Source organism: Neopsephotus bourkii, unplaced genomic scaffold (assembly GCF_033783945.1).
Source record: "Neopsephotus bourkii isolate Nb327-2 ecotype Australia unplaced genomic scaffold, CSIRO-AGI_Nbou_v1 NB_230, whole genome shotgun sequence".
NCBI classification, from domain to species: Eukaryota; Metazoa; Chordata; class Aves; order Psittaciformes; family Psittacidae; genus Neopsephotus; species Neopsephotus bourkii.
The window spans coordinates 477,640-497,408 of NW_026900740.1; the positions used below are offsets into that span (position 1 = coordinate 477,640).

Consider the following 19,769-nt stretch of genomic DNA (forward strand, 5'->3'; position numbering starts at 1 on the left):
AGCCATCGCTCCCCTGAGCCATGCTCCCCTCAGCCATTGCTCCCCTGAGCCATCACTCTCCTGAGCCACACTCCCCTCAGCCATGCTCCCCTCAGGCACGCTCCCCTCAGCAATCGTTCACCTCAGCCACAGTCCCCTCAGGAATCCCTTCAGCCATGCTCCCTTCAGTCATTGCTCCCCTCGGCCATCGCTTCCCTCAGCCACACTTCCCTCAGCCATCACTTACCTCAGCAATCATTCCCCTCAGCCACGGTCCCCTCAGTCACTGTTCCCCTCAGCCATGTTCCCTTTGTTATAAATAGTGGCTCAAATAAATTGACTAGAGCCAGGCCAATGAATCAAATTGGTTTATTGAGCAAGCAACAGCAAGCAAAACAGCGCTGGACGGCCGGGGAGTCTGCTCCGCCAACAGCACGCACCCCATTTCCCCAAGTCACTGATTTTATACTCTTCTTTATCCAGTGTACGTGCTACTCTTGGCGTACTCTGCGTCTGTGTGGCCCGTTGATAAGGGGTCTCATTCTGCCTCCCGGTAGCTGTGGGGAGAAAGACTCCTTATCTCCTTAGGGGTCTCATTCGGCCTCCCGGTGGGTCCGGTGGGTGTGGGGAGGAAGGCTCCTTATCTTCTTTTCCATACCTAGTTTACTCTAACAGATGCTTGCAGTCTATAAGCCAAATGTCAAAGTGTCGAAACTTTCCAGTAACCTTTAAGCAAGCAAGTAACTCCTAAATAAACAATTAACTTTTAAGCAAACAAGATTTGATTAACAAACAGGAATTCACTCATCACAACTTCAGCCATCACTCCCCTCAGCCATGCTCCCCTCAGCCATCGCTCCCCTCAGCCATCGCTCCCCTCAGCCATCGCTCCCCTCAGCCATCACTTCTCCGAGCCACACTCCCCTCAGGCACACTCTCCTCAGCCATCACTCACCTCAGCCATCGTTCACCTCAGCCATCCTTCCCCTCAGTAATCACTCCCCTCAGACATGTTCCCTTTAGTCATTGCTCCCCTCAGCCACACTCCCCTCAGCCACACTCCCCTCAGCCATCACTCCCCACAGCCATCGCTCCCCTCAGCCACGTTCCCCTCTGCCATCACTCACTTCAGCCATAACTCACCTCAGCCACACTTCCTCAGCCATTGCTCACCTCAGCTATTGCTCCCCTCGGCCATCGCTCCCCTCAGCTGAGCCCGTAATCTCTTTCCATCTCCTGGGAGATCACAGCTGTTTGTCTAATCTCATTATTTCAATCACATCTTCAGGAATAAAACCAAAGCAAGGTAAAATAACAGTGAATTCTTTTACTTTGATCTAGAGAATTTGTTTATCGTGGTGAATGTAATTTGACTTGCCAGGAATAGAAATTGCATACTTTAATTAGGTTTATCAATTTTAAAAGGACTCTCATTTCTGAGCTAGGAGTTATTAAATAAAATATCACATCACATATATATCACTGGCTATAGCCCTGAGTGACTGACATTCCCGTATCCACATTCTCAGCATTCGTTTTATTTAACTATCAACTTCTGCAGTTTTGGGGCTTTTTGCAGTTTCTCATTCTACAACTCAAACATGCTCCAAAATCAGATTTCTTGAAAGAAGAGACTCAAATAACTTTAATAAATGTTCATTCTTTAACTTTGCACCGAGTTTTCAGATCAGTGCTCTCCTTAACACAGAGCCTGCAAAAAGGAAGAGGGTACCCGCTCATCCAGCAAGCCTGTGGAAAACTGCAGCCCAACGTGGTTCGTACCCTGAGAGAGCTGCTCCCAGCAAAAAGGAGGGAAGAGTTGGAAAGAAACCCTTTTCCATAAAGCTGCCTCTGAAGCCAAAGTCAACCAGAGACATTTACATCTCAGACCTTCCACTTCTTTCTATTCCTCCTAAACCCTGCTAATAATAAGTCTTAGAAACAGAGTGGTGGGGTAACTCCTTCAGTGTTGCACCCACTCGGTGCTGATCCAGCTAAACCTGACATACACTTGGCTGGTGTGCAAGACCCTCCCACCTCTTCCTCTGGCTTTTCTTTGGAACATAGCAGCAATAAGACACACATCTGAGCATCCTACTTCCACAGTATGTTGTTGTCACATTTCTCACCTTTAAAGAATTCCAACATATGTTCCTCTAAACGTTTTCCTTCTATTTATTCTACAAAGTTCCCAAAATAAACTTAAGTTATTGATTCTGACAGTTTTCAGTTGGTTTGGGCATTTCACTTGGGTGATTCCCCAAGCTTTGTGAGACCAAACTTAGCTTGGAGCAGCTGCCTCCTTTTATTGCAGGAATGACTGGTTTCAGAATACTGAGGTCCTTTGGGTTTATGTAATTGAAAAAAACCCTTCCTCTTTAAACATCACATGTAGTGGGACCTTGCTCCACAAATGAAGTGTTCCTGGGCATGTTTCCCCACACACCCTCCCATTGCTCAGTTTACTCTTCGATGTGTCCAACCTGGAAGAAAGTTGAGAGCTGAAAGTCTATTGCAGTGAATTGTATTGGCAGATTCATGGGCTAAGCAAAAGGATGATTTACACCAGCTGTTTTAAGAGCTTCTTTTTGGTCTTAATAAATGTAGAGTTTAATCAAATGCCAGACAACTGAAGCAACAATGGTATGAACAGCAACAGAACTGAAGCTACATCAATCCCAGATGGAGGAAGCTGTGCTGGTGCTCCTCAGTGGTCAAGGTCTATGAGAATAAAACAAGAAAGCAGGTTTAAAAATAATAATTAAAAACCAGCCAAGAAGGAGATTTGGAGCCTAATTTTGTCTGAAAAAGCTGGAACAAGGGAAATTGCACCAAAGCAAAACCAAGTTCTCCTCCTAGCCCATCATAACCTGGATTTTGACCCTACTTTTCGCAGTGGCCTCAAAATCATGCGACAGTTGAATATCTGTTTGCAAGGAAAAGTCAAGGGTTCCTTGTAAGTGTTGTTTAACGACCTCCCAGCGTGTTCTGATTCATTCCAGGGTAAGGATGTAACACACATTTCTCTGGCTCTATGTTCCCAGTTACATTGCAAAGACAATTCCGTTTGCATGGCTGACTGCCGATCTATCCACACGACAGCTGTTTCTAATGCTTGTAATTGAGCCAATATTTCTTTATCAATATTTTCCTGTGTTTGTAATTCTGATATGATATCAGTCAATACCTCTCTTACCGTTTCTGCTGTTCGAACGGACTCAGTTAAGGCTGAGATTGCCGCTGTGGTAGAGGTTAAAATAATGATGGCAGATACAATGGCAAATATTAACCATTCTAGAAAACACTTTACTCTTTTTCTAAGGGAACCTAATTCTTCCTGTAATATCCTAGTAAAATGACTTAACCCATCACTTTCTTCCCAGTGACACAGGAATCCACATTTTATTAAATCCACAACTTGTTAAATTCACAGGAATCCACATTTCAGATTGCCTTTGTAATACAATCAGATTTTTAAAAGGTTGACTTCTAATATGGTTAGAGACACCTGTGTGAGAACTTTCATGAGTTAGATTCATATGGTACGAGCGATTTTTCCTAACAATCATTAAATCTTTAGCCAAAGCAAAAATACACGGATGTGTGGCACAAATAACAACATTCTCCTTAGTTGCTTCTGTTACATTGTCTGTGACATTATCTAAAAATAAATGTTGCAATTGCCTTTCCACAAAGGCAAAACCCAGTCTCCAAATATTTGTTTGCAAAGCTGACACTGTGTCATTTAAAGACTCAAAATATCACAACACAGCTCCTGCTGATCCCCCGTTAGGCTATGCCAAACTGTGGTTACGTTCACCAAAGGGTACTGTGGTATTTAGTTCTCTATCCCATAATTGTTCATAAGGGTCCCAATTGCTGGTGTTTGATTTCCAGGATGCCTTCCCAGGCATGCATTCCATGTCATAGGTGAGGTAAATGTTAATTTGCTAAGTCTACAATGAGAGAGATCAGGAATTTGCCTGGCCCAGGATGTTTTATTAAATTGATATTCATCCCTTTTATTCCTGGAATAGTGACAAGTATATATGAACAATGAATCTGACCTTCCCGAGCAATCAAGTGTTTTTGAGGTTGTATTTGAACACAACCATTCTCAGTGTCATTACTAATTGTTAGGCAAAGGGGAAACAAATCAGTTACATAAAATGAGGTATTAATTTCATGTGAGTCATTCAACTGGGCACCATCCGACGCCAGCCAGACTCCACTGATCCGATCAGTATCATTATTGCTGAGCAGGGGTGACGGATCCCACCAGGAAAGAGGCTGGAAACTTGGTGGATTAAGTATATGAGTTCAGTGCAGCTGAGTGAGAATAACAGTTCCTGATGACCATACCGTAAGTCCACAGATATTCATATAACTTCCACCCTAAATAATGCCAAGGTGGTTTTGTTTGAACCTTTTCCTGTGCCACTATCAGTCTGTATTTCTGTAAGTCATGGATCAAGCAAATATATATTGAGTTTCAAACATGTATATAACTTCTGGTCAGCAAAAGCTGTGGCTGGGTGATACATAGTTTGGACTTGCAGTTCAAAAACCTTGGGCAGCCTGTGCTGTTTAAAAATAAACAAGTGAAATGGGCTGAATGAGCTGATTATTTCAACTGACAAACCCTCAGTTTACTGCAGTGCAATATAGGGCTGAAATACTCAAAATCGTACTTTTCCTGAAGGGGCTATTTCTGGTTGTAATTTAAGGCTGTAGTTTTTGGGCTGCAGTAAGCATTTTTTCTTCTCCCTCATGGGTTTCTTTCATTTCCTTCACAAACCCCTGTCCCCACTCTCCCCCATACAACTGGCCACAGGAAAACACAGGAATGATTGTCCTCAGTAATTCTTAGGCTCTGCCCAAAACCAGAGCGTGTTTAAGTGGATGAGTGGGAATAAATCCTTCCTGAGCATCTTCATTTCATTTTTAATGACAGGAAATATTTTCTCTTTTATAAGTATTCCCTAAATTCATCAACTTCTGTCTGGTTTTCCTGCTTAGAGAAGTCTTTGACTTCCACCTGCATCCTGCATCCCTGGATTTAGGGAGATGCAGAGTCGCCCAGCTGCACCATCGTCTGCCCATCCTGACTGCAGCAGAGACAGTCCTGGATGAAACAGCCTTACAGCTTCACTATTTCCCATATTCCCTGTTACTCCCTTTTGCCATCAAACCTGAAAGATCTTTCCCTGCTTCCAGCTGAAACTGCACATTACCCCAGCACTCACCATCTCCTCCTGTGCACTTTCTGTCCTAACCAAGTGTGGACACAGTGTTTAAGCCACCTTTAATGCTACAGGCACTGAAGATGGCACACGGGTACCCATCAGAGAATACCAAGCTGTATCCCACCTCTGCAGAGGCTCCAGCATCCCCCACCTATCTCAAAATTTCTACCATCCAGCCTGCATCTAACCATCCATCCTGGTACACTGTGTTGTGTACCAAAAATGCAGTAATAGGATGGGAATAAACAAGTACCTTTGGCTCATGGGAGTGACACAAGAACTTTGGTTTATATTTGAAATATGCACTATTAATTACCTGTTAGGGAAGATTATTACAGACACCCACAAGACCATAATAGTAATCCCTTCTCGCTGGGGCTGCAGAAGAAGTGTAATGGATGTGGGAATTAGTGTCAGATTTATTCAGATTTCTCTTTTAAGCACTCTGATGTGCATTTTCAGGTGGGTTCTCCTTTGTATTCTGCCATTTGCAAGGCTGATTTCTTTGTTACCCATCAGTACTGTAATCAGTGCTTTCATTTCCAGCCTTCTGCTGCTGCATGTACTAAAAAGAACAAGCAGAGGTGAAACACTTGGTCCTTATCAGCTTTTCATATCCTGCAGGATAATCCTCAACTCGCAAACACACAGTTCCACAGAGTGGCGTGCGCTTGACGGCTCCGGCTCCAGCTCTATCTCTCGTGAGCCCCATGTACCACCACATCCATCTCCATCCGCAGCCGCAATCCAGCCGCTCCCATGACCCTTCGCGCAGGAGCCTGGCAGAGTTGCTATGACGACCCTGACAATACAGCCGGAGCACCCAGCCTGAACCCAGCGCAGGTCAGTGTCCATAGGGTGGCTTTTGGGGTGTGCAGACTTGAAGGTGCTTTCCGCTCCCATCGCTGCGCCGGCAGCCTGAGCTTTCCACACAGAGGCACTATGGGGCCGAGGAGTGGCTGGGGGTGGCTCGGCTGTGCTGGAGGCTGCCGGCAAAAGAACTCTGGCACAGGACAATGCTGTGGTGTGGGGGTCAGTGAGTGGGGTGAACTCACCCAGGCCTGGGTAATTGTCAGACAGAGTTGGTGCAGAGGTTGCAGGCGGGGATGCAGTGTGGTGGCAGGCATGGTGCTGCCCCTTCTATGCAGCCAGGTGTATTCTCCATCTTGCTCTTCGTTAAGATATAAGATGGAAAAAAGTATAGTTGTAGCTAAATCACATTGCTCTGGCGTTCTGTAAAAAGACGGAAAAAATAGTTTTCCTGTAGGGTGTGCCAACTGAAGTTGCATTTAACAGAGACCTGATAAAACTCAGAGCACTGTCTGGAGGAGGACACGGGGCTCTGTAAGATCACCCCCAAGCGCAGAATCAGCTGCAGAAACGCATGGGAGGAGCAGCCTCTAGCCGTCAGCACTGAGAGCTGCAGCCACTGCTGGGAGGTTGGAGCGACCTTGCGCTGCCAGTTCTCACTGCCAGCTTCCCCACACCCTTGCAGTGGGTGGCTAAAAACATCCAGGGTAACAAATACCAGTTACGTTATCACTTACACAAACCTGGTATCACTGTCATAAACTTGGAAAAGGATTCAGCAAACAAAGTTGGCTCCCACCAGCCTGCAAAGCCCTGGCTGCTCAGTGTGGGTTGTGCCTTGGAGGGCACAGTGGGGTGTTGTGGCTGCCCCTGCAGCTGGGAATTGTCCCTGGAGTTTTTAAATCCTAAGCTTTGAGCTAAGGAAGTGGTCAGATGCGGTGGTGGGGCGGTGATGCTCCCATCTGGGTGTGGTGAGGATGTCTCTCTTCACAGCCATGAGATGCTTGGGTGTCATAGCCCATGTTGGGGTGGGTGCATGCAGCTGTAGCTTGGCTCTTCTGCTCCCTTAGCAAGGGGAAGACAGAAATGAGATGGAAACATACAGCTCTGTGTCCTGCAAAGCCTTGGCCCTTGATCAATATTGTCAAGAGCCCCTTTCTCAAGGGGTCGCAGCACACAGAGGTGAAGGAGGAACTTAGCAGCTGCAGCGTATCCTGTGTTTGCACTGCAAAAAGACCATCCTCTGCAGTATGTGGGACACACACTGCCCAACTCAGCTGCTTTTTAGGCGGGGATAGCTCATCATGGACAAAGAAGTACATTTTTTAACAATGGTATCCCTCCAAGTAGCTGTTGAATGACCATTACCACAGCCATGTGGAAAACTGAGGATGAACACAAACTGTATTTTCTTAGTTATAACTTCTAGCTTTTATTGCTTAGCAAGAACCCAAAACACCCTTCTTTCCCCTCTCCTCCCAAGCTGCCATGCTTTCACCCGTGCTGGCTCCACAGCACCCACAGCACAGCAGGCATGTGAGCTCTGCTCTAAGAAAGGAGAGAAACAACAGAATCACTGGATAGATCTGTCCTGGGTTCAGCAGTAGCAGTCATTTTTCTCCTTAGTAGCTGGTACAGTGCTGTGTTTTCGACTTTAGTCTGGGAACAACGCTGATAACACCAATGTTTTCAGCTGTTGCTAAGCGATGTTTACTCCGATCCAGCACCTTCTCAATCTCCTGCTCTGCCAGGGAGGAGGGAAAGCCGGGAAGAGGCAGAGAGAGACCACCTGACCCAAACCAGCCGAAGTCCATCCCACTGTGCATCATGCCCGTATATAAGCTGGGGTCAGTAGCCAGAAGTGCCAGATCGTCGTTAGGATATGGTTGGGTGTTGATTGGCTTTGAGTGGTTGTTTTCTCTGCCCTTGGTGTTTTCTGTTATCACTGTTATTATTGGTGGTAGTAGTAGTAGTTTTGTATTATACCTGAGTTACCGGACTGTTCTTACCTCAACCCGAGGGACTTACGTTCTTTCCATTTTCCTCCTCATCCTTCCCGGAGCGGGGGGAAGCAGAAGTGGGGGGAGAGATTGCGCGAGCGACCGCGTGGTTCTGTGTTACCGGCTGGGCTTAAACCACGACATGGGTCTGCACAGAAACTCAGGACAGAAGGGGGAGCCCGGGAGTCAAAATCAGAGGGCATCCCACCCCGCCAGCTCCGGCCAAGCTCTGAGTGTTGTCGGCCTGCATAGAGACTTGCTTTTTGTGTCTACAGCCACTTTTTGGCGGTTTATGTATGGTCTGTAGGAAACCACCTCTGGCAGCTTGCTTATCCTGCCCTGGGCAAGCTGCAGCCTCGTGGTACATAGAAACATTGTGGGTTTAACCCCTCTTAACCAGACACCTGCAGGATATTTTTAGCAGTAAAAGAGCTTTAGCTTCATTGCTGCTGGGCATCTGAAGTGTCCCAGCTCCTGGTGGCCCCAGGGACACTGGCCAACTCTGACCTGCTCTATCTCGTGAATGCTTTACAATGCCCTGAGATACTTCCTAGAAAACGAATCATTTTTCAATTTGATTAAATGACTGGTTCTGCTTCACGCAGAGCCATTGGAGGAGCAGCCATGGGAAGGAACCCAGCAAGGTTTCAGCTGTACAGAGAATAGGCTTCCCTTCCCTGTGCTTCCCAAGGCGTCTGGCAGGCACAGAGGTTGATACCCACCGCAGACTCGACCTGCTGAGACTTAAGATCTCCTAGCAGGCCAGGCTGTGCTGTGAGCCTGTTTTCACACAGTGCTAGTTTGTACTTCAGTATCTTTAGATACCTTCTGTTTGTTCCCTCTCTGTTTTACCCCTCCAAAACCAGACAGCAATCACTGACTTGAGTGAATATTGAAACAGAGCTCACAAATAGACTGTTCTGCCTGTACCTGTCTTAGTAATTTCGAATTTATTGATGACAACAGTTTGTTTTTCTGTCCAGCCAGGAACAATATGCCTCTTGTAAAAAAAGCAAGAACTAGAGAGCCTCTCTGGCATGAATGGGACCGGAAAGCACAGAAACATGGATTAAGACACACAGTTTATGATGTAAATGGCGATAATTACACCGGAGAATGGCAGGACAACTTGAAACATGGTAAGATGGATCATTTTGAGGAAAAGTACTAATTTAGGTGTTGTAGGGTGTTCCTAGAGGCAGTGAGTGATCAGGGGTTGTATACGCTCCTGGAAGAGCATTCATTCATGTATCTGTATATATCTTTGATATATGTCATGCAAAAGTTTACTCAGAAATACTTCTGAATGGTAACTTGAAGAGCTTTTACATGCACTCAGGGGCAATTACCCAAAATATCTAGGTTATAACGTCTAAAAATCCTCTGCAAACACAGCAAGCTGCAGTCAGCTCCACACACCGGGATGTGCCTTGGCTCACAGTCCCTGGAGCTCTCCCATCTCCTGACTTGGCTTCAGGAATATTCATTTATCCTCAAGCTGTGGCAGGTTCTGCAGGAGAAGGAGAAGGGGAAAGAGACCCTGACCGAGCCCTGAGTGCCAGAGCAGGACAGGCTTGTTTACAAGCAGTAAAGTGAGGTTTGGAAAGATTTAAGTGCATTCAGCAACGGACACACAGGAAGCCCCTGATCAAGGGGCGAATGAAGTTGCTAAGCCGCTGGTCATCATATTTGAAAAATCATGGCAGCCAGGTGAAGTTCCCAACGACTGGAAAAAGGGAAATATAACCCCCATTTTCAAGAAGGGGAAAATGGATGACCCGGGGAATTACAGACCAGTCAGTCTCACCTCTGTGCCTGGCAAAATCTTGGAGCAGATTCTCCTGGAAGGCATGCTAAGGCACATGAAAACCAACAAGGTGCTTGGTGACAGCCAGCATGGCTTCACCAAGGGGAAATCCTGCCTGACCAATTTGGTGGCCTTCTATGATGGGGCTACAGAACTGATGGACAGGGGTAGAGCAGTTGATGTCATCTACCTGAACTTGTATAAAGTGTTTGACACTGTCCCACATGACATTCTTGTCTCTAAATTGGAGAGACATCTATTTGATGGATGGACCACACGGTGGATAAAGAACTGGCTGGATGGCTGCACACAAAGAGTTGTGGTCAATGGCTCAATGTCTGGCTGGAGACCAGTAACGAGTGGTGTCCCTCAGGGATTGGTGTTGGGACCGGTCTTGTTCAACATCTTAGTAGGTGACATGGACAGTGGGATTGAGTGTGCCCTCAGCAAGTTTGCCGATGACACCGAGCTGTGTGGTTCGGTTGATATGCTGGAGGGAAGGAATGCCATCCAGAGGGACCTTGACACGCTTGTGAAGTGGGCTGATGCCAACCTCATGAAGTTTAACCATGCCAAGTGCAAGGTCCTACACCTGGGTGGGAGCAATCCCAGGCACAGCTACAGGCTGGGCAGAGGAGAGATTCAGAGCAGCCCTGCAGAGAAGGACTTGGGGGTGCTGGTCGATGAGAAAATGAACATGAGCCAGCAGTGTGTGCTTGCAGCCCAGAAAGCCAACCGTATCCTGGGCTGTATCAAAAGGAGTGTGACCAGCAGGTTGAAGGAGGTGATCCTGCCCCTCTAGTCTGCTCTTGTGAGACCTCACCTGGAGTATTGGATGCAGTTCTAGTGTCCTCAACACAAAAAGGACATGGAACTGTTGGAACAAGTCCAGAGAAGGGCCAAAAGGATGTTCAGGGGATTGGAGCACCTCCTGTATGAAAATAGGCTGAGAAAGTTGGGGCTGTTCAGCCTGGAGAAGAGAAGGCTGCGTGGAGACCTCATAGCAGCCTTCCAGTATCTGAAGGGGGCCTATAGGGATGCTGGGGAGGGACTCTTCATTAGGGACTGCAGTGACAGGACAAGGGGTAATGGGTTCAAACTGAAACAGGGCAAGTTTAGATTGGGTATAAGGAGGAAATTCCTTCCTGTTAGGGTGGTGAGGCACTGGAATGGGTTGCCCAGGGAGGTTGTGAATGCTCCATTTCTGGCATGGAACTGTAGGAAGGCAGCCCTGTAATCCCTTCTACTAACAATCCCTTCTCCTAACAATCCCATCGTTCTACTTGTTTGATAAATAGGCAAAGGCATCCAGAAATGGAAAAGCACTGGAGCTATTTACAGCGGTGACTGGAAGTTTGGGAAGCGCGATGGTTATGGCTCATATAGCATTCCTGACCCTGTAACCAAGCAATACAAGAGGGTGTACACAGGCTGGTGGGAAAACGACCAAAAATGTGTAAGTGATATTTCCTGTGCATGCCAGTGCTGAAGCAGCGTCCTCCAAAACATGGGGAAGAGGCAGGTGCACATGTCCAAAAAGATCACTTAAAATACTAATTTTTCCAATACTGAGGCTGAATTGAGGGGGTTTGGCTAAACAAATGGGTGGAAAAAAGGAAATGAAAGCAAGAGTAAAAGCTCTGGTCTTTAAGCCCTCTCTCCCTGCTCTCCCCAACTCACTGCTCCTGCTGTTAGTCATTTTTCCATGTCAGATGCTGCAAGGGCCGCATTGTGTCCCACGTCTGGCAATAGGGAAGCAGCAGTGTGTCTCCAGGTAGAAGCTATGGAAACAGCCTTTCCTCCAGGCTTGGGTTCTCTTAAAATCTTATTCTGAACCTACAGAAAGCTCAGGAAGCTTCAGGAGTAAATATCCATCATTCATAAACAGCCAAGTGTGGCTAAGAACACACCATTGCCCTCTGTGTCCCCACTGGAGGGGAACTCATCCCACCCATCCCTGGTGATCAGGCTACAGCCCCAACCTCCCTCCAGTTGCCAAACAGCAGTGATCACTGCTCAGACTCCTGAAGCCTGGCCAAGCAGGATAAGAGGTTTCATATTCCATATCTTAACCCTCCCCACCCATCCCTTTCATTCCTCTCACCCTTGAAGCAGTTGGAGGAACCTGTGTTATAAGCGCTGCAAGAAAATGTACATTTTACAGCACATTAGACAAATAACATGAGTTCTTTTGGAAAATAAGCCTGTCACATAAATCACTGTTTTTTTCTAAAGGGAACATGATGAGGAAGTCATCTGGTAAAACGACTGCAATCTCGTGCAAAATCCTTGTAGGAACTATTCTTGTGTTCACCTTTGTGTCTGCTCTTAAATCTGTAGCCTTGTAATTGGCATGCAGCTCTATGGATCCAGTCTCTTGTAATATCACAGGGTATATTCATTGCTGGGATGGTGCCTGCCCTGGCTCAGGGGAGCCACACATGGCAGTGCTGCCTGAGCTGGCTGGTCACACCACAGGCAGCCTTCAGGCCTGGCTTTAGTTCCTTGGGAAGAAGGAAGCAAAGTGAGGGGCATTTTAGGACATTACTGCGTTGGGGGGTACAGATGGAGGAGAGCGTAAGAGACCCTTGGCGTGCCCAGCGCCAAGGGAAGGAGTTGCCTGGCCTGGGACACACCAGGCAGTAGCAAGCCTGGTGTGTCCCATTAGGAAATCAGGGTTGAAAGGCATTAAATCCCCATGTTGAGAGATTCTTTTTAATGCTGTCTATCCCAGGCCAGTTTACATGCTAGCAAAACCTGCTTTTAGCTAAATATTAGTGGCAATTGTGCTAGTAATAACACAATGAGATATAAACCCGTGGTTTTGTCATGGGAATAAAGTCACTTGTCCCCCAAAATCCCATACCACCACTTCTTGTTTCCTTCAACACAAGACCAGCCACCCAGCTGGGCTGCCAGCAGCCATGTGACAGAGCAACAAGCACAGGAGTAGTGTATCAAGACAGTGATAATCCCAAAGTTGAACACCAACCCCTGTCAATACAGAGGCTCCTAATAGCTATATCTGTGCTGATTTCCAGGGCTATGGGCTGATGATCTACCCCAATGGGGAGCGCTATGAGGGCGAGTGGAGCGCTGAGCTGCGGAGCGGCTGGGGACGGATGAATTACCTGAATGGATCCGTCTATGAGGGGCAATGGCTCTTGGACAAACCCCACGGGCAGGGAACACTGCATCTGCGTAAGTACCAATCGTCCTCACCCCAGGAATCTGCCTGCTCCCTTCAAGGTGCTGGGTGCTGTTCTCTGGATGTCTCTGCCATCCGGATTTCTGTATGCTACATCACATCTCCTGCTGCAGCCTTGCACCAGGGTAGCGCCTGCTCCATGTTGTATTCCCCTCCTGGGTTAAGGCAGCGCAAGCTGCTCAAGGGCCAGCTCAAGCCCACATGCCTGAAAGCTTGGTTTTGCTGTGATTTACATTTAAATGACTGGGATGCTTAGGGTTAGAGATAATGTACTGTTAGGGCAAAGAAGAGCAAATCTCTCTTTTCAAGCCAGGCACTTTGCCAGACATGCTTTCTAACTGCTGCATACCAAAGAGTCCAGTTTCCAGCACAGAAAAAAAAAAAAAGAGTTTTCTTTCTGAGGTCACTCCATCCCCTCTCTTACTTCCAATACTGGCTCATGCTGAGTGAACTCAGGGGTTTCAGGATGATTCGGAGAAAACTCCAGGCACAAACTCGCCAACAGAGTTTCAAGTTGACGAGTAGGTATTCTTTATTGCGGCGCCGGGAGACACGGGGGATAGCTCCTCCTAACGTGTGTCCCCGTATTGCTATAGAGGCCATCCTTATATGGTCACTGGCCGTACATATATATTTATGGGGCTACACATGAATTACATCATTTTCCAGAAAGTTTCCTGCATGCATACAAAAATGTGATGGTGGTCTTTAAGGGTCGTTTACTTTTGCCACCAATCTTCATAACCAACTTCATTAACATTACAGACATGGCAATCATCCTGTCCTTCTACTTGTCAGTTAGTTTAACTGCTCCCATCCTGGACATCTGCTAGTCCCTGATACTCCCCACTAGATGTTTACACCAGTTTAATGGGTTTATTAACACCAGGAACATAGCAGTCATCCTGTCCTTCCACTTACCAGTTAGTTTTACTGTGCCCACCCTGGACATCTGCTAGTCCCAGATACTCCCCATCCCCAGGTCCTGTTTTTCTATTCTGCTTTTCTTACACCTTTTGTAAGGTGTAAAGGACCTGAAACTATGTCAACTGCCTTCAAGCACCGCCCTTGTTTTCCATTACAAAGCCATCAAATTTAACATTACTTAGAACTGATTACATTTTGTGCTTTTGTGCCTCCTTGTCTCAAGGAGTACACAATCCCTTCTCAGAAATAACACTGAGCACATTACAGATTGGGAATGTTGGGGACTATCTCAGCATAAAAATAGGAATTCGGAGGTTTTTTCCCTCCCCTTATTTTGCATGGAGTTTAATGCATTTTTCCTGCAAAGAAACCCAAGAATCCCAATCCTCTGTAATACCAAGCTCAGCATTCCAGGGACATTTGGATAAATATTCTCTTTGTATTATTGTTCATCTATACTATTTTTTGCTTGAAAGTGATCTCAAGGCTGGTAATTACCTAAGCAAAGCAGCTGGGAGGAATGAGCACGACCTTGACTGCACATCACAGACATGACTGTGTTCTCTCTGCTGACTGTAAAGTCACTTTGGACTGATGGCTCATCCAGATGAAATCAGCACCCACTTCCGGGGCTCACTCCTTCCACTGATCTGCTTTGTTCCCATCAAAGTCGTTGCTATAAACTTAAAACCCCTGCAGGCTGAGCTGCAGCTGATGAACCATTTCAGAGCCTGGTTGCCTCCAGCATAGCCTGGAGCCACTTACAAGCTAGATTCCTTTTGGTTAAAATTAGCCAGAGCAATTATTTCATACCCACAACCTCAGTATATTCAGCTCAGCCTGCTGGAAGTGTGCCCATGTGCCGGCAGCTTTGAGATGGTGAAAGGAACTGAGTTTCTGAAGCGGAGGTCACGATGAGCTGCAGCTCAAGACTGAATTGCTTACAGTGGCAGCGTGCCTGGCGAGGGTGAGCTTGGCTGGGAGCACTGCTCTGCTACAGCCCAGTGCCAAATGGCTTTTAAACTAGAACATTGCACATCAGCAGGGATCTAGTGAGCAACACAGCTCTTGGATGCTCTAGGAGGAGAGTGGAAGGGGAAGGCAGGTGCCATGGTGCAGCCAGGGCATTCAGTGGTCCCTCCATCATAGCCTGGTCTGTGATTTTGGTGGTGTCTGAGATGTCAGTGGCTGGAGAGAAGTTGCTCCCATCAGTGGGCAGGGCAGGTTGGTGTTGCACATAAGCACACCACCAGATCCAAGCTGAAGATAACCAATGCCATGGCTCCAGCCTGTAAACCAGCCCCTGCCTGAGGAGCCTGGCAGTCCCCAGGCTCCTCTGTGCCCCTACCTCTGTGGCACTGTGTGGGGTGCCCTGGTATTTTGGCCAGCTCTTGCCACAAAGAACAGCCAAGTTCAGCTAAGACCCACAAATCTTTCCACTAAACAACTCGGTCAGAAATCCCCATGGATTTTGACTTAGAAACACTCTATGTAGAAGGGGATAGCAGAGGACTCTCATAGTGACAACAAGGTGGCCTGGATGTATCCCAAGCCAAAACATTACCATGGTTGTGGTGCCCCTTCTCAACCAGCATCGCTGGATGAGGCTGCCCTCTTCCCCTTGCAGTTCTGCTTTTCCTGTTGGTGATGGATGGATTCCTGGAGAGCAGCGCAGAGCCTTAAAAAGTCCTCTCTCAACTTGCAGGAGAACACTGAGAGATACAGTAAAGCTGGAAAAACAGCCTATAACTGATTGCCTGAACCATTCAGACACTCAGCAGTTCTTGCCCTGTAATTCATTGAGGAAAAACATAGCTACAAGTATTCTTTGAAATCAAGATTATTTTGAATGGACAACAGTCAGACAATGCTGCTGTTCCATGCCCAGACAAGCAAACCTCTCCGAGCCACAGATCCTGTGTGATTTGTTGCAGTGACAAACCTAAAACTTACATCCTATAATTTCCCATGCTGTAAAGAGTGACTCAGTGACTACTCCCTTACCCTGAGCTCCATATATCAGCAAAAAAATGATATCACTGTGAGAAGAACAAAGCAAGCAAACACAGTTTGTGTGCCAAGCAGGCAAGTGTGGGCTCCTTCCACAGCCTTTCCTCCCTCAGTGGCCCAGCAAATAGAGCCCCCTTAAAATTACTAAGAGCCAAGAACATTTCCTCTTCTGTCCATTTCCTGTGTTGGTTGGTTTTGCTTGTAGCCTGTTAATGAAATGGTGCAAATTTCATGGTCTGTTCATGTATTTAATTGCAGCCAATAAACATCGGTACGAAGGAAGCTGGAAAAATGGAAAAAAGCATGGCCCAGGGATGTATTTCTACTTGGATAAGGGGCAGCTGTTGGAAGGTATCTGGAAATCAGATATGCCAAAATGTGGACTTGTGACTGACTTCAACAAAGATGAAGCTCCTGCCCCTACTCAATATCCGATCCCAAAGGTAATTGGAAATCTTGGTTTTGCTGGTGAGGTTGCATTCCTGAGCGCTTGGGTAAGCTCTCCAGGTAGCGTTTCATTCTTCAAGTGAGTGCTCCCCTGGGATTCCCAGCTCACAGGGCGTGTGCTCAGTGTCTTTTGGCCAGCAATGTCCTAAATTGCCCTGTAGGGACAACAACTCATCCAGCCACTGCTGGAGCCTCCCACTCACCTACATCTGAAAAAATGCAGTTCTCATGCACCAGAACTGCTTAGAGACTTGGAGCAGCACAAAGGAAACAGGGACAATAGAGGCAGAGACAATAGTGGGATTTACGTCAAAACCAGATGGTTTCAGCAAGCCAAAGTGCTAAAGCCAATGAAACCAAGCTGAAGCATGTGTGGCTGCAATGCCAGTGTCAGCTGTTTCCTTTACCTGGGCACCCAGTCAGGGGCTCACCCACATCCAGCAGCCCCATGGCTAGAGGGGTGCATGTAGCTGCCCACCTTATCCCAAGGTGACATCTTAGCCGGGTGTGAGAGCCAACAGCCTCCACTCCCCTTTTCCCTTAAGGCTGACAGGGGCTGTAGAGGAAGAGCTGCTCACGCATGTGGCATGCTAGGCCATCACACCACTTTGGTGCAGGAATGAGAGGATTAGGAGAGCCTATCCCCAGCTTCATGCCCTCAGAGGAGAGCAGGGACTGGGATCAGTATGGAACAGACAGGGGAGGGGTCCAAGTGGTCAAAAGTCTCAGCTTGGATGCCCACAGCCTGTGCTGCACATGTGAAACAGGCTTCATATTTCAAGGGATAGTTACTGCAGGATAGGGGTGGGGAAGCTCCTCTTTGCTTAGAGCCAAGCAGAACCTCACTGGATAACCAGGACACAGTCCATAACACAAGGAATGGCACAGCCCCATGGCAGGTAAAAGCTGCCTCCCTTCCTCATCTGCTCCAGGAACAAGGTTGTTACAGATGATATTGAGCATACAGAGCCTGTGAAAAGCTTACAGCTGTTCCATCTACCCTTCTTTTTTCATCAAGGCTGGTTTCTATAGCAAGGGCCCTTTGAGCACAGGCATTTTTGACAAACCAGCTAATCCTGTAAGTACTAGGCACACCCACAGCAGCACAGAATAACAAACACCAAATACTCAATCTCTGTTTTGCAAAAAGAGTGAAAAGAGCAGTACTTTTGCAGCTAAAAATATGTATCTGATAAGGTTTGTTAAAGGTCACCCAAGAACAGCCTCAACAACCCACCAAAGAGCCTGGGAGGGGTCAGTATTTTGCCAAGGCAGGATGCTCAACCCTGGCTGTTTATTTAACTCCACAGAGACCAAGTTATGACCCACTTCTGCTCTCTAAGCAAAAAGAAAGCATCAGCTTTCACTGCCATTATTGAGCTTTCCATTGGAAGAGATTTATTGATCTCAGAATATGAAGGAAGTAACAGATGAAAGAAGGATAATTGACTTCAGATTTTCATAAACCTTTTGTTAAATTACTGTCACAAGCAGCTGTTAAAGAATGAGTAGGGCCAATGTTAGAAACTGCCCAACCCAGACATGCACTAAATAGCTTTTGCCTGCAAGAGGCTAAGGTGAGGATCTGAGCTTCTTCATGGGAGAAGCATCAGCGTGTGTCCTCATCTGGAGGAAAAAGGAGCAAACAGAGGGGATGCACAGGACAGAAAACGCCCGAGAACTAGACAGCAAATGTCATCAGTTTTGAAGGAATCCAGTGCGTAGATGATGGGGTTGCATTAAAGCAGAGTTTAAACATGACTGCAGAGATGGGGAAAGACAACATGGTGGACTTGGGATATCTGCTCTTATAATTACTGAAGCCAAGGCTTCAGAAAGCCTAACAAAATCAGTAAGAAACCTGGAAGACCATGATACACACGAACCCCTCAGAAAGCATCAGGATATAGAAACAGGTCAGAACGAGATGACAAGTTGCTGCCAGGGCTTTAGCATTTCCCCCTCAAGAATCTACATCCAGTCACAGTCTGGTTACTCTCTCTTGCTTTAACATTCACTTGGGTGACTGTAATCACCTTTTAAAACTATAGGGGAGAAGAATATATTTTTTTGTTAAAGGAGAATCAGTCCCCTCCACACAGAGGTATTCCAAGAAGACGAAGTGATGTTCAACATGCCAATAAAATTAGGGAAGTATAGCATGTTTGTAGAACAGCAATTGAAAAGCTGCAATACAAAATCCTAATACATGGGAGCTTCTCTGTTGCTGCTCAAGTAATCAAGATCTATAAAACCTTAAGCTTCTTCAATTACACTGCATAAATGATTTGTATTCTTTCTATTCAGATCGAACTGGCTGATCCAGATGGTGTTTTACAAGAAGCCCAGGCAATGTTTGACAACAGCCAAAACGAAGAACCGGATGCTGAAGAAAAAGAAGATGCATGATAAGAACACAATTAAGTGAGTTGCTCAAAGAAGCTTCAGATCCACACTGTGATGTATTGTGTCTTTGTTTCCCCTACTTTTCCCTCAAGGCTGCTCATGTAGAGTCATAGAATGGGTTAGGTTAGAAAGGACTTTAAGATCATCTGCTTCCAACCCCCCTGACATGGGCTTAGCTCAGAAGCCTTCTCCCACTCCCCCTTATTTTGGAAAGGAAAAGGTAACTATTTTCCCATGTCCTCTGTAAAGAAATCACACTCCTGTTGGGACCAAGGTCTTTCACATTAACCTCTAAGCAGCAGGGTCTCTGTTATATGTTATAAAAGCTCTACAGAAGTACAGTCAAGTAATTCTCCCCTCCTGCTCCCTCCAAACTTGTCCTGATATGACCCAAAATGTTTTTTAAAGTTGTAACGGATCATGTTTTTATTAATATAATTTTATTAATACCATTTTACATGCTCTCTCTGTGCATTTTCCATAACATTACCCTGGATTTTGTCCCTAACCCACAAGCACTGGAACTCACCCTGGCTCTGCATCTTGGCCAGCCATGTGCTGGACTCAGAGCACTCACCAGCACTGCACTGGCTGCTCCAGTTCTACCCAACGTAAGGACTAAGCCACGCAGAGTTGCACCACTTCTAAGCATCACCCAGAAGACTGAAGGAAGGTGGCACTGCAGCTGGCTGGCAAGAACTGGCCAGGCAAGTGGGTCATTAGTTCACCTAATCAATGCCTGCTTCCAAGCATCACCTCTTGCTTACAGTTCATTTGGTCCCTTGACTCTTCACCTTTTCCAGGCTGAAAGATAACCTACTTGTCTGCTTAAGCACTCAGAGAGTAACAATACAACATGCTTAGTCCCAAGATTTAAGCAGTGCTGACAGGAGGAAGAGCATTTCAATTATATTCTTTGTACCTGGCTC

The 19,769-nt window shown here is 46.6% G+C and overlaps 1 protein-coding gene across 1 annotated transcript; it reads left to right on the forward strand.

Moving 5' to 3' along the window:
* The first annotated feature begins 5,942 nt into the window (after positions 1-5,942).
* On the forward strand, positions 5,943-19,292 carry MORN3 (MORN repeat containing 3). Its single transcript, XM_061344594.1, has 6 exons — positions 5,943-6,068; positions 9,019-9,174; positions 11,141-11,298; positions 12,884-13,043; positions 16,246-16,430; positions 18,742-19,292. Exons 2-6 carry the CDS (start codon positions 9,030-9,032, stop codon positions 18,841-18,843), a joined length of 750 nt encoding a protein of 249 aa, XP_061200578.1. The 5' UTR covers positions 5,943-6,068; positions 9,019-9,029; the 3' UTR covers positions 18,844-19,292.
* The last annotated feature ends 477 nt before the right edge of the window (positions 19,293-19,769 follow it).